This window comes from Dryas octopetala, chromosome 1 (assembly GCF_963921425.1).
Source record: "Dryas octopetala chromosome 1, drDryOcto1.1, whole genome shotgun sequence".
Taxonomy (NCBI): Eukaryota; Viridiplantae; Streptophyta; class Magnoliopsida; order Rosales; family Rosaceae; genus Dryas; species Dryas octopetala.
The window spans coordinates 12,143,906-12,158,316 of NC_141366.1; the positions used below are offsets into that span (position 1 = coordinate 12,143,906).

The following is a 14,411-nucleotide window of genomic DNA, read 5'->3' on the forward strand; positions in this document are numbered from 1 at the left end:
CTAGGCCTCTCTGCTCTTGTTTACTCCACCGAGCCTGTTTACAGATTGGGACTTCACTTTGTATGATCAATATCTCTCAGGCTAGGTAGGTACAAATTAATTCGTAAAGCATGGGATTATGCTATTTAGAATTGTATGTGTTTGTACAAATTTCTGACTGAGCTTTGTGTTGGCACTTGCAACTGTGGCTCTTCTTTTGCAACTGTGACTTCGACCTCTTTACACTGGATGATATTGATTCTGCTTTCCAAAATGTTACTGGACAAAGAGGATGCTATATATGCTGTGGACTTTAACCATCGCAAAGAAAAGTAACTTTTTACTTTTTTCTTTCAACAACCTGCGGCAGTTCAATTTGTATACTTGTAAAAATAAGGTGATTAGACTAAGGAAAGAAGATTAAACTGCCTATTTCTAAGATTTTCATCTGGCATTTGAATGGAATTAATCAATCATCCTGTGTGCGGCCTGCTGTGCTAATAACATGTTCTCTTTGATGAACATGCTTTTCCATATAAAAGTATTTCTTCTTGTTCACCATCATCACAGCCTGCAACATCTGCTAGTTCTCCAATTGTTTTGTCAATTCCTATGCCTGCTCCAACATCTGGTCCTGTACCACCTCCAGTACATAGTATTTCTATCTCACCAGAAGTTTCTCCTTCATCTTCCGCAACTTCACATGCTACTCAGCCTACCACAGTGTCTCCTGCAGCTTGTTATTCACCTTCTCCAGTAAGTTCTTCTATTCCTATCTCCGATTTACCTGTTGAATTACCAACTGTTTCGTCCTCTCAACCATCATCTATTCCATCCCAAAACAAACACTCCATGCAAACAGGGTCCAAATCTGGCATTGTTAAACCCAAAGCTTTTCTTGCCAAACCTGCTGTTGACTGCACATTGACTGAGCCACCCTCTTTTTCTATTGCCACCAAACTTCCTCAATGGCAGCAAGCCATGCTTGAGGAATATGAAGCTCTACACAAACAAGGCCCTTGGAAACTTGTTCCCATGCCTCCACATAAAAACTTGGTGGGTTGCAAGTGGGTTTATCGAGTTAAAAAGCATCCAGATGGTTCTGTGGCAAGGCACAAAGCCAGGTTAGTTGCCAAAGGGTTTAGTCAGGAAGCAGGGTTGGATTATGCAGAAACCTTTAGCCCTGTGGTCAAGCATGCTACAGTGAGACTTAGCCTAGCCTTATCTGCTCAATATCACTGGCCACTTAAACAACTTGATGTGAAGAATGCTTTTTTGCATGGTGAGCTTCATGAAGAAGTGTACATGTGTCAGCCTCAAGGTTTTATTGATCCAAGATTTCCTGATTATGTTTGCAAGCTGGAAAAGTCCCTCTATGGTTTGAAGCAGGCTCCTCGAGCCTGGAATGAGAAATTTACTAGTCATTTACGAAGTCTTGGGTTTCATTCATCTTATGCTGACTCATATCTCTTTGTTAGACATATTGGTACATCTCTTGTCATTTTATTACTGTATGTAGATGATATAATTCTCACAGGTAATGACTCGGAAGCCATTCAGTTTGTGATTTACTCAATTATCTCAAGACTTTGACATGAAAGATCTGGGATCTCTTGACTATTTTCTTTTGCTTACATATCTCTACATCAGATTCTGGCATTTTTGTGAACCAGCAAAAGTATGCTCAAGATCTTATTTCCAAGGCTGGTATGGTAGACTGCAAACCTTGCTCCTCACCTTGTCTTCCTACTGTCAAACTACTCAAAACAGATGGAGTTCCTCTTCCCAATCCAACTACTTATAGGAGTATAGTGGGAGGTCTGCAATACTTAACTTTTACAAGACCAGACATTGCTTTTGCTGTCAACACAGCCTGTCAGTGTATATCATATGACCCCAAAGCTTGCTTCGCACTAGTGGGTTGACATATTTGTTGCATTATATTGTGCATATCAACAACTCCACAACTCCGTATATATAAATTCGAAAGAAACAAAGAAATACATTTGATCCAGCATTGGGTCCTTGTTTCATTGGGAGAATATATAGGTTGGCATCTTTTTTTGGGGTTTGTTCCTGATAATTATTTTGTGCATCTCTAATGGTGGGTTTTGTATTTTAAAAAGAGGAATGTGAAAATCACCTCCCAAAAACAAAAAAGGAAAACAAAAGAGAACAGTTACACGTGTATTATTTTTTATTCCAATTCACCAATAAATTAGAAGTTATTTATTTGTATTGATGTTCAAATCATCTACACCTACAAGTACAAATATTTACAGAACTTGTTATTGACAAAGCATACTAATTTTTGCCCATTTCGTTGGCAACGATTCAATGCAGCATGACAACATGTAGAGGTTTGCGGGCAGGCTGACACGAGTACGATAGGATTAAAATAGACATGGCATGACACGACATGAGTAAATAGTCAAGACGAAGATCTTAGCCCATCAGTGGCATGACACGAGCACGACCCATGACAAGCATGGCACGAGCACGAAATGTGCTTGAAATGTGCTTGAATTAGGCACAAGTCTTTTAACATTATTTTTTTTTAATGTTTAATCAACTTTTTAACAAAAAAATTCAATTTTTCAAACAAAGAAATGTTAATATTTAATTAATAAAAAAATATATGTTATAAGATTAATTTTTACACCTTAAAAAACAAAAAGAAAAAAAAGTTCGTGGTTGGCTCGTTTAAGGCATTTCCCACAGGCTATGGGCCGTACCAAGCCTAAGTCTTAGTTATATGGTTCGACACGAGCTCGACATGAAAGTACGATGAGCCCAACTTGAACAAACTGGGCAGGACCGGCCGTTTGGCACGTCTATCAGCATATGTGGTAGCCATACAACATATAGATGAACCACTTACAAAGGCATTGTAGTCGGTAATGAGTTTAATGACAAACAAAACAAATGATGGAAAGCTCAATTTTAACAAAGTGATCAAACTATTTCAAACAACTAAAATTATGATAAAAAATGCTAAAATATTATAACAAACTCCCAATGAAGTCACGATAGGATATCACTCAAGTGGGTGAAAACAAATGAATTAGGTAACAAAATTGAAGTAAATAACAAAGACAATATATACAACAGAAAGTCATAATTGAAGGCTGCGAAGTGAGAGAACGGTACGAAGTGAGGGCTGTTTTATTTAGCAATAGAGATGTGGCCCAATGGATATTTAACTGAAGGGTCAAGATTAAAGGACACATTCAGGGCCAGTATTCAAGGCCATGACTAGGGCACAGTTGGTTCAGATCGGTATTGGAGCTTATTAAAACCAAAATAAAAATTTTTAGTACTTTTTCAGTTTTGTATATAGTAATGATAGCTTAGTATAGTATTAGTATTAATAGCAATAATATTAATATTAGTATTTCAAAGAGTATATATACTTGTACTATTAATTTAATAATATATATTAGTACATATCAAATTAATTTAGTATGTATATATACAATAAATATGAATTCTATATATGATATATATAAAGTGCTGCTATTCGCGCACTCTTTTTTTTATTTTTGCACACCCTTATTAACTTATTTTGTGAAATTACTTAATTGACACAAAGAGAAATTACCTTAAAGGACAACTCACAATATTTGGAAAAAAAAAAAAAAAAACTCAACACTCCTAAACCACAACTACACACCCCACCCTCAACCTCATCTCCAACCACAACCAAAACACACCCCACCCGTGACCCCACCTCCATCCCAAAATTGCCCACACCCACCTCCCCCCATCAACCCGCCTTCATCGCCGCCCATGCATCCTCTCTCCACCATAGCCACTGGAAGTTGGAGACATGCCCTAACCTAAAAATTTTGGATTTGAATGTAAATCTAATGTTTGCTTATCTAATTTCAATTGGTTAATTCATCATAATACCTTTCTCGTCTTTTTGTGATGATTTGAAGTAAGTTTTTTTAGAGTGCAAGAGTGAATTTTCTGGTTATTCATTTTTGGATTCGCAGGTCGTTCGGCACTGGTCTGCTAAACATTTTGGTTTCGTTCGGTAGTAAGCTGTCGAATCTTTCAGTTTCGTTCGGTAGTAAGCTGCCGAACGAAACTGAAAAGTTCGACAGCTTAGTACCGAATGAAATCGAAATGTTCAGTAGCTTACTATCGAATGAAACCAAAATATTCGATAGACCAGTGCCGAACAACCTACGAAACCCTATAACTTAAACCCAAAATTTCAATCTTGAAATCCAGAAAACCCGCACTCCAAATTTTCTCAAACATAAAAAAATATGTCTTGAGATAGATTAACCAATTTAAATTTGATAAAAAAAAACCTAGATTTGCATATGAATCAAAATAATTTAACTTAAGGCATAACTATGGTGTTGACAACAATGGCTATGGCTATGTGTTCTTGGCTAGGGTTGGGTGGGCGTGAGGTTGGGGGTGGGGGTGTGTATTATCTGAAAGGGTTGAGTGGGTGTGTATTGTTTGAATAGATTGGGTGGGGTGTGTAAGAGAAATTTAGTAAGATTAATGAGATTGAGATTATTTTGGTAATGAGAGAGGTGTGTTAAGGAGAAATTTTACATTTTAAAAAATGATAGAAGGTGTGTAAGAGAAAAATGTGTGCAAAAAGAAAAAAAAAAGTGTGCAAATAGCAGCTCAATATATATATATATATATATACAAGAATGCTCTAAAACTAACTGGTTAGTAAGTTAATACAAAGCTAACCACCCTGTTGGGCTCACTGCATAATGTAATATCAAAATCTGAACCGTCTATTTTTTAGGCCCTACTTAAAAAAATTATCCGTGTAAAAAATCTCTAAAATCGGAAGCCATTTAGCCATTTGATTATAATAACAACTATTTATATGCTTTTATCGAAAATACTTGTCGTCTATTTATTTGATCTTAATTAGATGACTATATGATTTTCGATTTAGTTAATTTTTTGCAATGATGATCTTTGAAGTAGAGCCTAAATTATTGATGGTTCGGATTATGAAATTAGTTATATGATGGGCCCAAAAACATAGTTAGCTTCGTATTAACTTGCTAACTGGTTAACTTTAGAGCACTCCTATATATATATATATGCATTACTTACCTTACAATGAGGTTCTTATTTTCCTAAAAATGATAACATTTACTTTATTAGATAATGACTCTAGATCTCAAACCACACTTTTGATAATACTAGTATGATTAGGCTTCTTCCATTAAGGGATCCCTCATGATGCTCATTCTATATTGTATTTCAATGACTCGAACCGTCTATTTTGTTAGTGTTTATTCAAAAATCATCTCTACAAAAAATTAAACAAATCGGAAATCATTAAAATATCTAATTTTGATGAAATAAATAGACGAACAAAATGTTTTGGATAAATACTTGAAATTGTGACCATTTAATCAACGGTCAAATGGTTTCCGATTTTCTTAATTTTTACAAAGATAATCCTTCAATGGAAAAAAAAAAAAAAAAACCAAAGATGATTTTGATTATAAAAATACTCTATAGAGTAGGCCCCATGAAGGATTATTTGAATAAGCTTATTTAAAGGATCCCTTAACATAAGCTCCTTGCTAGTATGATAACATTATATATTTATATTTTCTTATAGTTGTTAATAATATTAATAATTTAGTATTTATAGTACTTGTTATGTTTATATTAACATAATATTATATAAGAATATATATAACTAAATTTTGATAATTATTTCGATTTTTTTTGTAATAATCAATTTGGTTTCTTTTTGTAACAAGTTTCGATAATTGGTCGGTTTACCAAATTTTTTTGGTTTTTATAAAAATCAAACCAGTTTTTTTAAAATTTTTTCAGTTTTGAATTTTTAAATTGTAAACTGTAAATTTTGGTTTACTAAACCAAAAAATTTTGATTAGTTCGGTAAAAACCAAACCAATGAGCAGCCTAGGCATGACCAACAAAAATAAGTATTTAGGGCCTGACTCTCAGAGTTAGTCCAATGGGCTCTGTGGCCCAAAAGCGTGTGGCGTATTAAAGATTAGGTAGAACCGTAGAAACCCAGAAATCAATCTAAAGAACCAAGGGTGAAAGAGAAATCGGAAAACCTAGCGATCGAGCTAGGGCTTGGGGGCATAGTATGGGGAAGAAGAAGGTGAAGGGGAAGAAAGGCACGAAGACGAACGGGTTCGAGAAGCAAGGCAAAGGTATGGAGAAGGATGCGGGGCAAGCAAGCTGGAATGCTAATGATAAGAAGAATGGCTGTGGCTTTGAGAAGAAAGGCAAGGGCATGGAGAAGGATGCGGGGCAAGCAAGCTGGAATGATAATGATAAGAGATGCCTATACATATGTACCATTGAGATCAAGGCATATAAGGTTGCATACGTCATACACGCCATCAAATTGAGCGATTTGTTATCATCATGCACCTCCAAATTGAGTGGATTAAGCCAAGTGGCTTATATGGACGGCGAGGATCTTTGCGGCCATGTGGGTTGCGGTCTGTTCGGCTCCAAAATTCTTTTCGCCGGTGGCTTGGAACCCAACAGGGAACCAGATGACGCCCCAAATCTTTATTCTGGGCGATTCTTACCAGATTGTCTGAGCAGTAAAATTTATGCTTTTGACACCACGGAATCCGATATGAAGCCCCAAATGTTTGAGAATTTCCAAGGAGGGAAATGTGAACCCCTGCTGGTAGAGCTGCAAGGCAAACTCTATGCACTCGCCGGTATGCCCGACGAGTTGATAGCGGACCCATTTTTCGAGGTATTCGACCCAACCGTGGGTAAATGGTCGACCCTAGCCGATCCTCCGTTTCTCGATGACCAAGAATTCTCTGACTATTGGGCTCAATACTTCTCTTATGCAACCTTTCGCAACACCATCGCTGTCTCCACTCCAAACAAGCACTACATCTTCTGCTTTGACGTCACCACCACTCACCAAGAATGGGGAATAGTAGCTCCTTTTATGTTCCAAGGCGGTCCATTTCCCTTTCATGGCAGAGCTTTAGTTGTGGATGATGATGATGATCAAGCTCATCGTGCTCACCTAATCTTTACCTATCAATATACTGCGCCTGAGCCTATAGTAGTCTACGTGGTGTACTTCAATAAAATGGAAACTATCAAATCTCTGGAGATGCCAGATGGCTTGCCTCCTGAATTTCAGGACCCGCCATACAGCTATACGTTTGCCTATCTAGGAGATCAAAAAGTCTGCCTTGTTATCACTCAATTCATGTTCCCATCCATTTCTGCTTCCAAGGATCAGTATGAGAAGATGCGTGTTCTTGTCCTCACCTTACAATTCTCCAAAACAAAGGGCCCCAATTCGGAAAGGGACGTCCAGTTTTTGGGTTCTCCTTGCATCTTTGAGTACGACACCAGGCGCTCTGAACCTGAAAAATGTCGCACCGTTGATTCAAAACTACTTGGTTGCTTTGTCCGATAAGTTTTGTTCAATAATTGATTTCATTTCTATGGTTCATGTTGGTGGCAAAACCTTCATATCACAGTTTGATGCTTATGATCGATTAGAGTTTAATTTCCAAGTAGCAGAGCATAAGGTTGAGGTTGTTGGACAATCTTGAATATTAACTAGAATTCTAAAGCCTGTTGATGGAAAGGGTACATCTGTTTTCTTTTTCCTAATAATATTGATGGTTAAATGATGCTTCATTGAGTGTTCATTGAGTTTGATGCTTGGACTGATCAGCTGGTTGGATAGGATCTCTAAACATTGCTTTGAATATGCAATCCCGACCTTAAGTATTCATAGATATTGATATATAGACTTAGAAAATAGGCAGCTCTAATCATCGAATTACAATCGAATTACAATATAGAGTGCATCACACAAGTGATATACTTGTATGAGGTTTTGATATATTACAATATACACAAGTGCTCCGATTACAATATACCTCATTATGGTTCAAATGAGGTTTGGCACCTGTTGTCGACTTGTATGCCAGGTTTTGATTTATGATTCCTTATTTTAATCTTGCTATTGTTTACTGGGCTCTAATGGGTTTTTTTTTTCTTATATCTTTTTGTTTTTGTTTTTGTTTTTCCATTATATGTTTATAATGGAGGATTTGATCAAGTTTTTTATTTGTTTTTAACCTTTTGGAACAGGTAAGTTCTCAAGCGAACATCATACTTGCGAGGACCTTGCAGTGAAGAAGAATTGTTCGTCTTATGCCTCTTGTTGTGACCTATTTAAGACTTCGTTGTACTTGTTGGTCTTGCTTATTTAGATATTTATCTATATTTATGGAGGACCTTATAGTGAAGAAGAATGCTCTGTCTTATGCCTCCTTTTGTGACCTAGTTAGGACTTGGCTGTACTCAATGATATATTATTTTCCTTGGCCTGATTTGTTGCATTGTATGACAATGCAAGTACCGGATTGCACTAAATGAATCAAACTTTGCAGTTAAACCTAACTCAAAAGAATGGTCTTCTTCATGCTTCTTTTGTAACCTAGTTACGATTTCTCTGTACAGTTGGTTGGTCCAATTTGTTCAAATATTTGTCGACTGGTTCATCATATTGTTGTCAAAAGGCAATAAGTGAGAAGTAACCTGGCTTGGTTTGGGAAGTTATTTTAAGAAAAAAGTTTTCATCCACAGACAAAATTATTCATTCATAATCCTGTTTCTAGTAAGAATGCAGTATAAAGAAACCAGAAAGGTCTGCTGCACAAACAAGTCAGCAAGAAGATAAGGCACAACCACTGTAATGCAACTTCTTTTCCGTTTGATACCTAATGACATTTTCCATTTTGGTGCTTCAGATTAACATTAGACCGAGTATTTAAAATGGTTCAGAACATTTAACTACAATTTACAATGCATAACACTAGCTCATTACAATGTACAAAGACAGCAAGCACATGAATTCAGCCTCCCAACTTTGACTTAAACAATCCTAACCAAGTGTTGACAGATCAAATTAACCTCACACTTGTCTCCAGTCAAAGTTAAAATGACAGCTATGTTAACTGTGGAAAAGATTAAGAAAAGAAAAACTAACATATCATTTCGAAGTGGAAATGACGATAAGTAGTTTTCACTTGTGCATTCGTACAAATATGTCAAAGAACTCCACATTAATATACCCCTTCGAAGGACTCTGATTTGCAGCAGTAAGATGAACCACTTTGGATGGTTCCTCTACACGAATTATATGCCAGGCTGAACCATAAACTTCTCAAAAACTGTGTCAAGAATTGTGATAAAACTTGAATTAGATGTCTTCATAATTGATGCAGAATAAATTAGTGAATGACTGAATATCACATGCATGCACAGGACCATTCAATGACTTACACCTTACACCTGAGATTTAAGTAACTGCTGCGAGCTTGTTATGCTTATGAATCTGGATTAATAACATTTCACACAAATTGATAGTAAAGGATAGATACAGAGACGCAAATGCATATTCATTTAAAATCCAGTATCTTAAAAATTGCCACAAAATTAACAGGCTCATAAATATTGGATTTCACTGCATTTCATCAGAAATATTGGGTTTCAGATATGCATTTAAAAGACATACATAGCACACAAGCCATGTTTGAAACAAGCTTACTAGGGAACTTGTGCAATTTGAATGCAGAATTATATGCACTAACTTTTGGAGGCACTGACCATTTTCTAAAAATGAATATTAGAGAGGGGACTCTAAAGTGCTGGTCTCAGACAATCAAGAGTTTTCTTCTGACAGGAATTTCTTCATTTATTTATTGACAAGTAGAGCCATTTATAGGGCTGAGAGCAGCATGTTACTAAGTCACCAGACTAATACATAAAAGGTCAGGATTTTACTTTCTTTCATTTCCTATTTAGGGTTACTGAGATACAAATAGCTCAATTATATTACCATTGCCTTATAAGTGTCTATGTATGGTTCAGAATAAATTCACTAGTGACAGAGTGACTTTGATTCAACCACAAAAAGTTTTATGAAGTCTTCATGGTAATATCAACATGGGTCACATGAGTAATGTATTAAAGAATGTACATTCATTAACCAAGATAATGCTACCTACTTCAACTGAATCAATTCAAGTCCTAGGTGAATGATTTGAATCTGATCCACATCCAGAGGAACTATCATTGTCCGAATCTGCATGGCACATAGCATAATAAATCAATTATTGACGTTCTTAAACAGCACTATGACCTTACACTAGGTAAGAGCAATAATTACCACTTGAAGAGGATCCTGATTCACTGCTAGAGCTACTTGATCCACTCACGTCATCACCTCGCTCTTCTCTTCGAACTGGGGAAGATGCATTGTATATGTTTTCAACTGCTAAAAAGCAACAGGTATTAACTCAAACAGTTGTAAGAAGCAGACTGTCATCAAGATCCAACCTATATCAAAGCGCCACTGATGCTTAACAGTTAAATTTATTACCTGCTTTGGCTTCTTTTGGTGCCTCTGCAGTGGATGGTGCCACATTCTGCAAGAATGAAAAGTTGAAAATCATGCATTAGCTGGAAGAAATTAAAAGTAAGAAACAAAGCAGAAAGCTAAATACAATATAACTTTTTGTCTTACCGTCTCCTGGATATCATCATGGCCAGGTTCTGCTATTGATTGACTATCAAGTTTAGCTTTTCTCTTATTTTTGCTCAAGCTTTTTTTGTAATTAGTCACAAACCTATCAAGTTCCCAAAGGGTTTCAGGATCAACACTAGCAATGTCCACCTCAATCTCATCCTCTTGTTGAGAGAGCGCTGGAGTCCTCTTCCTAATAATCTGGACAATGTAATCTAGTTTTTCAGAAGGCAAACTTTGAAGGTTTGTGCTGAGCCTCTGCTTCTCCTCAAAAGTCATATCCCTTTTGTCAGGGTCCTTAGCCTTTGGTTTCTTCGGAACTGACATCCTACCTGGATGACCAGAACTCACAGGTTTCAACTTGGGATCGACAGGCTTTGTCATAGATTCTGCTCTATCCAGAGTCCTCATCTCCAATGGCGGAGCAGGGGCAGGAGCAAGAGCTTTAACTTTTCTTGAAACAGGTGCTGGCAATTCTGAATTATCACCCAATTCATTTCTCCTCTTGAGATTATACTCGGCCTCTATAGCTGTCCATTTCTCTTCAAATATCTTCAGCAACTGCGCTGCCATTACATACACATCCTGTTCTTTCGGGTTATACAACATGGCATTATGAAATGTAAGTCTCACATCTTCTGCAAACTCCGCCGGAGTCTTGTACCAATTCTTGTCCATCTGAGTCTTCACCGTGCCCAAATCCATCGGCTGCTTTACAATCGTATAGTAATCAAGAAGCCCAAGCCCCTTCACATCTACAGGCTTATTAAACACCCAGCCATGCTTATGCTTCATCAACTTGGCAAGCAAAGTACTACAACTCTTGAACAGCCTACTCGGATTCTTATCCGACCCGAACCAGAGCCCAATTTCATCCTCATCTCTCGTCCTTCCATTAGATTTCAGCTTCTTGTTACTCCCTGAAGGCGGGAACTTCTTTGACGACGACCTCTTCTCCTTCTCCACAATCCCATTACGATTCTCCACCAAATCGCGGGGTCCAACAGAACCCACCTCCGAATTGACCCTCGTTGTAGTTCTAACATTACCCACCACATAATCATCAGCTGAAAACTGTGACTGACCATACCCACCAGTAAGCTCAACCTCCTTAGCTTCAAGACTCTTCACCAAGCACCGAACTTGTTCAAGCTCACTCATCAGCATCCACTTGATCTCTCTGATATCAACCTTGGACCACGAATTCAAGCGAATCCTAACCATGTTCCCGAACTTCGAATACCCACGTGGCCCATTGGCTGGCTCGGCAGGCAAGCCATTGTGGCTCGAGGAATCGTCCGACGCCACCGCTTCTCGGAACTGAGTCAAGCTCTGGGGCTGCGACGAGTGGTGGAGGACATGGTTGGGGTTCTTGTACTCGTTCTGTTGGTTTCGGGTATACACCTTATTACTCGTTTCGTCACCAACCAGTGGACCTGAAACCATACTAGCTAAGAAGCACCCTCAAAAACCCTAAATAGGTGTGATCGAAATCGAATTGGAGCTCGGGCTTTGGGACTAAACCCTAGGTGATTACATGCCTTAAAAACCTTGACTTTCCAACTCTGCTCAAAAACCCTAAAAAGTGGAATCGAATTAGAGCTAGGATTTTGGAGCGAACTCCCTAATTTATTGCATCAGTGTATATAAGAGCTAGGGCTTTGATTGGGGATTTGGGGGAATTGGGTGTCACGTGCCAAGCAAGAGGAGGTGGAATGTGCAGTATAGGAGTGCAGGCTGTGCAGCAGCAGAGTGGAAGACACGGTGGCAATGCTAGTGTTGCCAGTGTGTCGTTTTGTGTCTTAATCATTGTCGTTTTATCAGTTTGCTTTAGCTGTGCTCCTTGTTTTTTTTTTTTTTTTTTTTCTTTGGCATGAAACTTTACACTAAGCTGACAAGTCGTGCAAGTTAAAAATATACTTTGTGCCTTTCAAATATTGAAGCAACCGGAGAGTTTTTTTTTTGGTCAATAACCAAAGAGTTTGATGTCCTTCAATGAACTCAATAATCCTCATTTTCATGGTCACTGTCACAGATTCACACACAGTCATAGTCATAGGTATCTTCAAATAGAAGACAAAAAAGTGGCCATGGTACATTGGTACTGTACTGAAAACTTGGAAAGGGTTTGGGTTATTTTGGGTGTTTCTCAGTACCCAAATGGGTTGAAAGTTGAAAGCAAACTATGGTTGACAACATCTCAAGGGATTAGGCCATGTGCTGAAAATGAAGTTCGATCTATAGAATTTCACAAGTTCGAGGAGATCCGGCATCAATGGCCGAATAGCACTTATTAAAATACCCACACAAGCAAAAGTCTTACTACCATATTCCTTAATATATAATATATTAAGTACCATTCTTGAATGCACTTGTTGAAAACAAAACCAAAAACTTGCTTTGAAACTCTTTAGCAATGGCCTTGAAACACCAAACTTCCAAAAGCTCTTCCTCCAACTTCCTCTCTTTTAGATATTCAACCATTCTCACTCTAATTCTGCTTTGTACATCCTTCTTTCTCTTCCTTGCATCGCTTAGGCACATCCAGGAACCATTGTCTTGGTCTGAGCATACCCAATTCAATGGTGATCTTCGAGATGCTAAGTTCCCATGGAACACACTCTGTTTCGGACCGACATTTGAAAGGCTCAAGCTTGCTGTCTTCTCCAAGGCATGGCCGATTGGTGCAGCCCCAGGTGGCATGGAGCGCCACGCTTTCACTTTGTACCATGCACTTGCTGCAAAGGGTCATGAAATTCATGTTTTCACTGTGCCTTCAGATAAGAGGCCTCTCCAGGACATACATGAAGGTAACCTTCATGTTTATTTTGCAGCAAATGATCATGGCTCGGTCAATTGTTCTTTAGCATTTGATATTTTCAATAAGGTAAACGAAAATGGGGCGTTTGATTATGTGCACACTGAGAGTGTTTCTTTGCCTTATTGGCGTGCCAAAATGGTGCCTAATGTGGCTGTCACTTGGCATGGGATATGGTATGAAATTATGCACTCCAAGTTACTGCAAGAACTTCTTTCAAACCCAAATGGGCAGTTGCCAGAGCCTATGACAGAGCTTCAAGAAGCAATGCCTAGGCTCGTTGACGAAATTCGATTCTTTAAAAGCTATACACAACACATATGTATAAGCAATAGTGCTGGTGAGGTTCTTGTTAACATCTATCAACTCCCCCAAAGAAATGTCCATGTTATACTTAATGGGGTTGATGAAACAGAATTTGCACCGGACCAAGAAGCCGGTGCAAGGTTCCGAGAAAAACATGGAGTGCCTGCCAGTGTGAGCCTTGTGATGGGAGTCGCAGGGCGGTTGGTTAGGGACAAAGGACACCCGCTTCTGTATGAAGCCTTTTCTTCAATTGCCAAACGCCACCCTGGTGTGTTTTTACTTGTAGCAGGGTCAGGTCCTTGGAGAAAAAGGTATGCTGAATTAGGCCCAAATGTGAAGGTCCTAGGAGCATTGGAGCCATTTGAGCTATCTAAATTTTATAATGCGCTTGATGTGTTTGTGAACCCCACATTGAGGCCCCAAGGGCTTGATCTTACACTGATTGAAGCAATGCAAAGTGGGAAGCCAGTTCTAACCCCAAACTATCCAAGCATAGTTGGGACAGTGGTTGTGGATGAAGAATTTGGATACACATTTTCACCCAATGTCATGTCTTTGTTAGAGGCCTTGGAGTTAGCAATAAGAGATGGGCCTAATGAGCTGAAGAGGAAAGGCGTGGCTTGCAAGAACTATGTGCTTTCAATGTTCACTGCAACTAAAATGGCATCAGCTTATGAGCGTTTCTTTCTCTGCATGAAGAACACTAGATACTGTCAGTACCCTCTTCCCACAGATTGTTAG

The 14,411-nt window shown here is 38.3% G+C and overlaps 3 protein-coding genes across 7 annotated transcripts; 2 read left to right on the plus strand and 1 right to left on the minus strand.

Annotated features, from left to right (window-relative positions):
• The first annotated feature begins 6,030 nt into the window (after positions 1-6,030).
• Positions 6,031-8,348, plus strand: LOC147297940 (uncharacterized). 2 transcript variants are annotated; one of them, XR_015122923.1, is made up of 2 exons: positions 6,031-7,596; positions 8,107-8,348. XR_015122923.1 is itself a non-coding variant. In XM_086248242.1 (2 exons), exons 1-2 carry the CDS (start codon positions 6,104-6,106, stop codon positions 8,108-8,110), a joined length of 1,317 nt encoding a protein of 438 aa, XP_086104368.1. In that variant the 5' UTR covers positions 6,031-6,103; the 3' UTR covers positions 8,111-8,348. The 2 variants fall into 2 exon arrangements, 1 of the variants encoding a protein (XP_086104368.1); XM_086248242.1 differs by having other exon boundaries at positions 6,031-7,415; positions 8,106-8,348.
• Positions 8,349-8,695: 347 nt separating this feature from the next.
• On the minus strand, positions 8,696-12,267 carry GTE3 (global transcription factor group E3). Of its 4 annotated transcripts, none has more exons than XR_015122921.1 (6): positions 10,547-12,267; positions 10,403-10,448; positions 10,190-10,297; positions 10,029-10,105; positions 9,313-9,355; positions 8,696-9,191 (listed from the first exon to the last, which is right to left on the minus strand). XR_015122921.1 is itself a non-coding variant. In XM_086248229.1 (5 exons), the coding sequence occupies exons 1-4, from the start codon at positions 11,990-11,992 to the stop codon at positions 10,044-10,046; spliced, it is 1,662 nt and encodes a 553-aa protein (XP_086104355.1). In that variant the 5' UTR covers positions 11,993-12,265; the 3' UTR covers positions 8,696-9,191; positions 10,029-10,043. The 4 variants fall into 4 exon arrangements, 2 of the variants coding, with proteins under 2 accessions (XP_086104355.1, XP_086104362.1); XR_015122920.1 differs by having other exon boundaries at positions 9,304-9,355; XM_086248229.1 differs by lacking the exon at positions 9,313-9,355 and having other exon boundaries at positions 10,547-12,265.
• A 695-nt stretch (positions 12,268-12,962) lies between these two features.
• LOC147297942 (UDP-Glycosyltransferase superfamily protein) lies at positions 12,963-14,411 on the plus strand. The gene has a single exon (XM_086230095.1). The coding sequence runs from the start codon at positions 12,963-12,965 to the stop codon at positions 14,409-14,411; it is 1,449 nt and encodes a 482-aa protein (XP_086086221.1).

Coding starts and splice junctions, on each gene's coding strand:
- GTE3 (XM_086248229.1), bottom strand. CDS start 11,992: ATGGTTTCAGGTCCACTGGTTGGTGACGAAACGAGTAATAAGGTGTAT. Junction 10,449..10,546: donor ATGATGATATCCAGGAGACG/GTAAGACAAAAA, acceptor TCATTCTTGCAG/AATGTGGCACCATCCACTGC. Junction 10,106..10,189: donor ATCAGGATCCTCTTCAAGTG/GTAATTATTGCT, acceptor TGTGCCATGCAG/ATTCGGACAATGATAGTTCC.
- LOC147297942 (XM_086230095.1), top strand. CDS start 12,963: ATGGCCTTGAAACACCAAACTTCCAAAAGCTCTTCCTCCAACTTCCTC.
- LOC147297940 (XM_086248242.1), top strand. CDS start 6,104: ATGGGGAAGAAGAAGGTGAAGGGGAAGAAAGGCACGAAGACGAACGGG.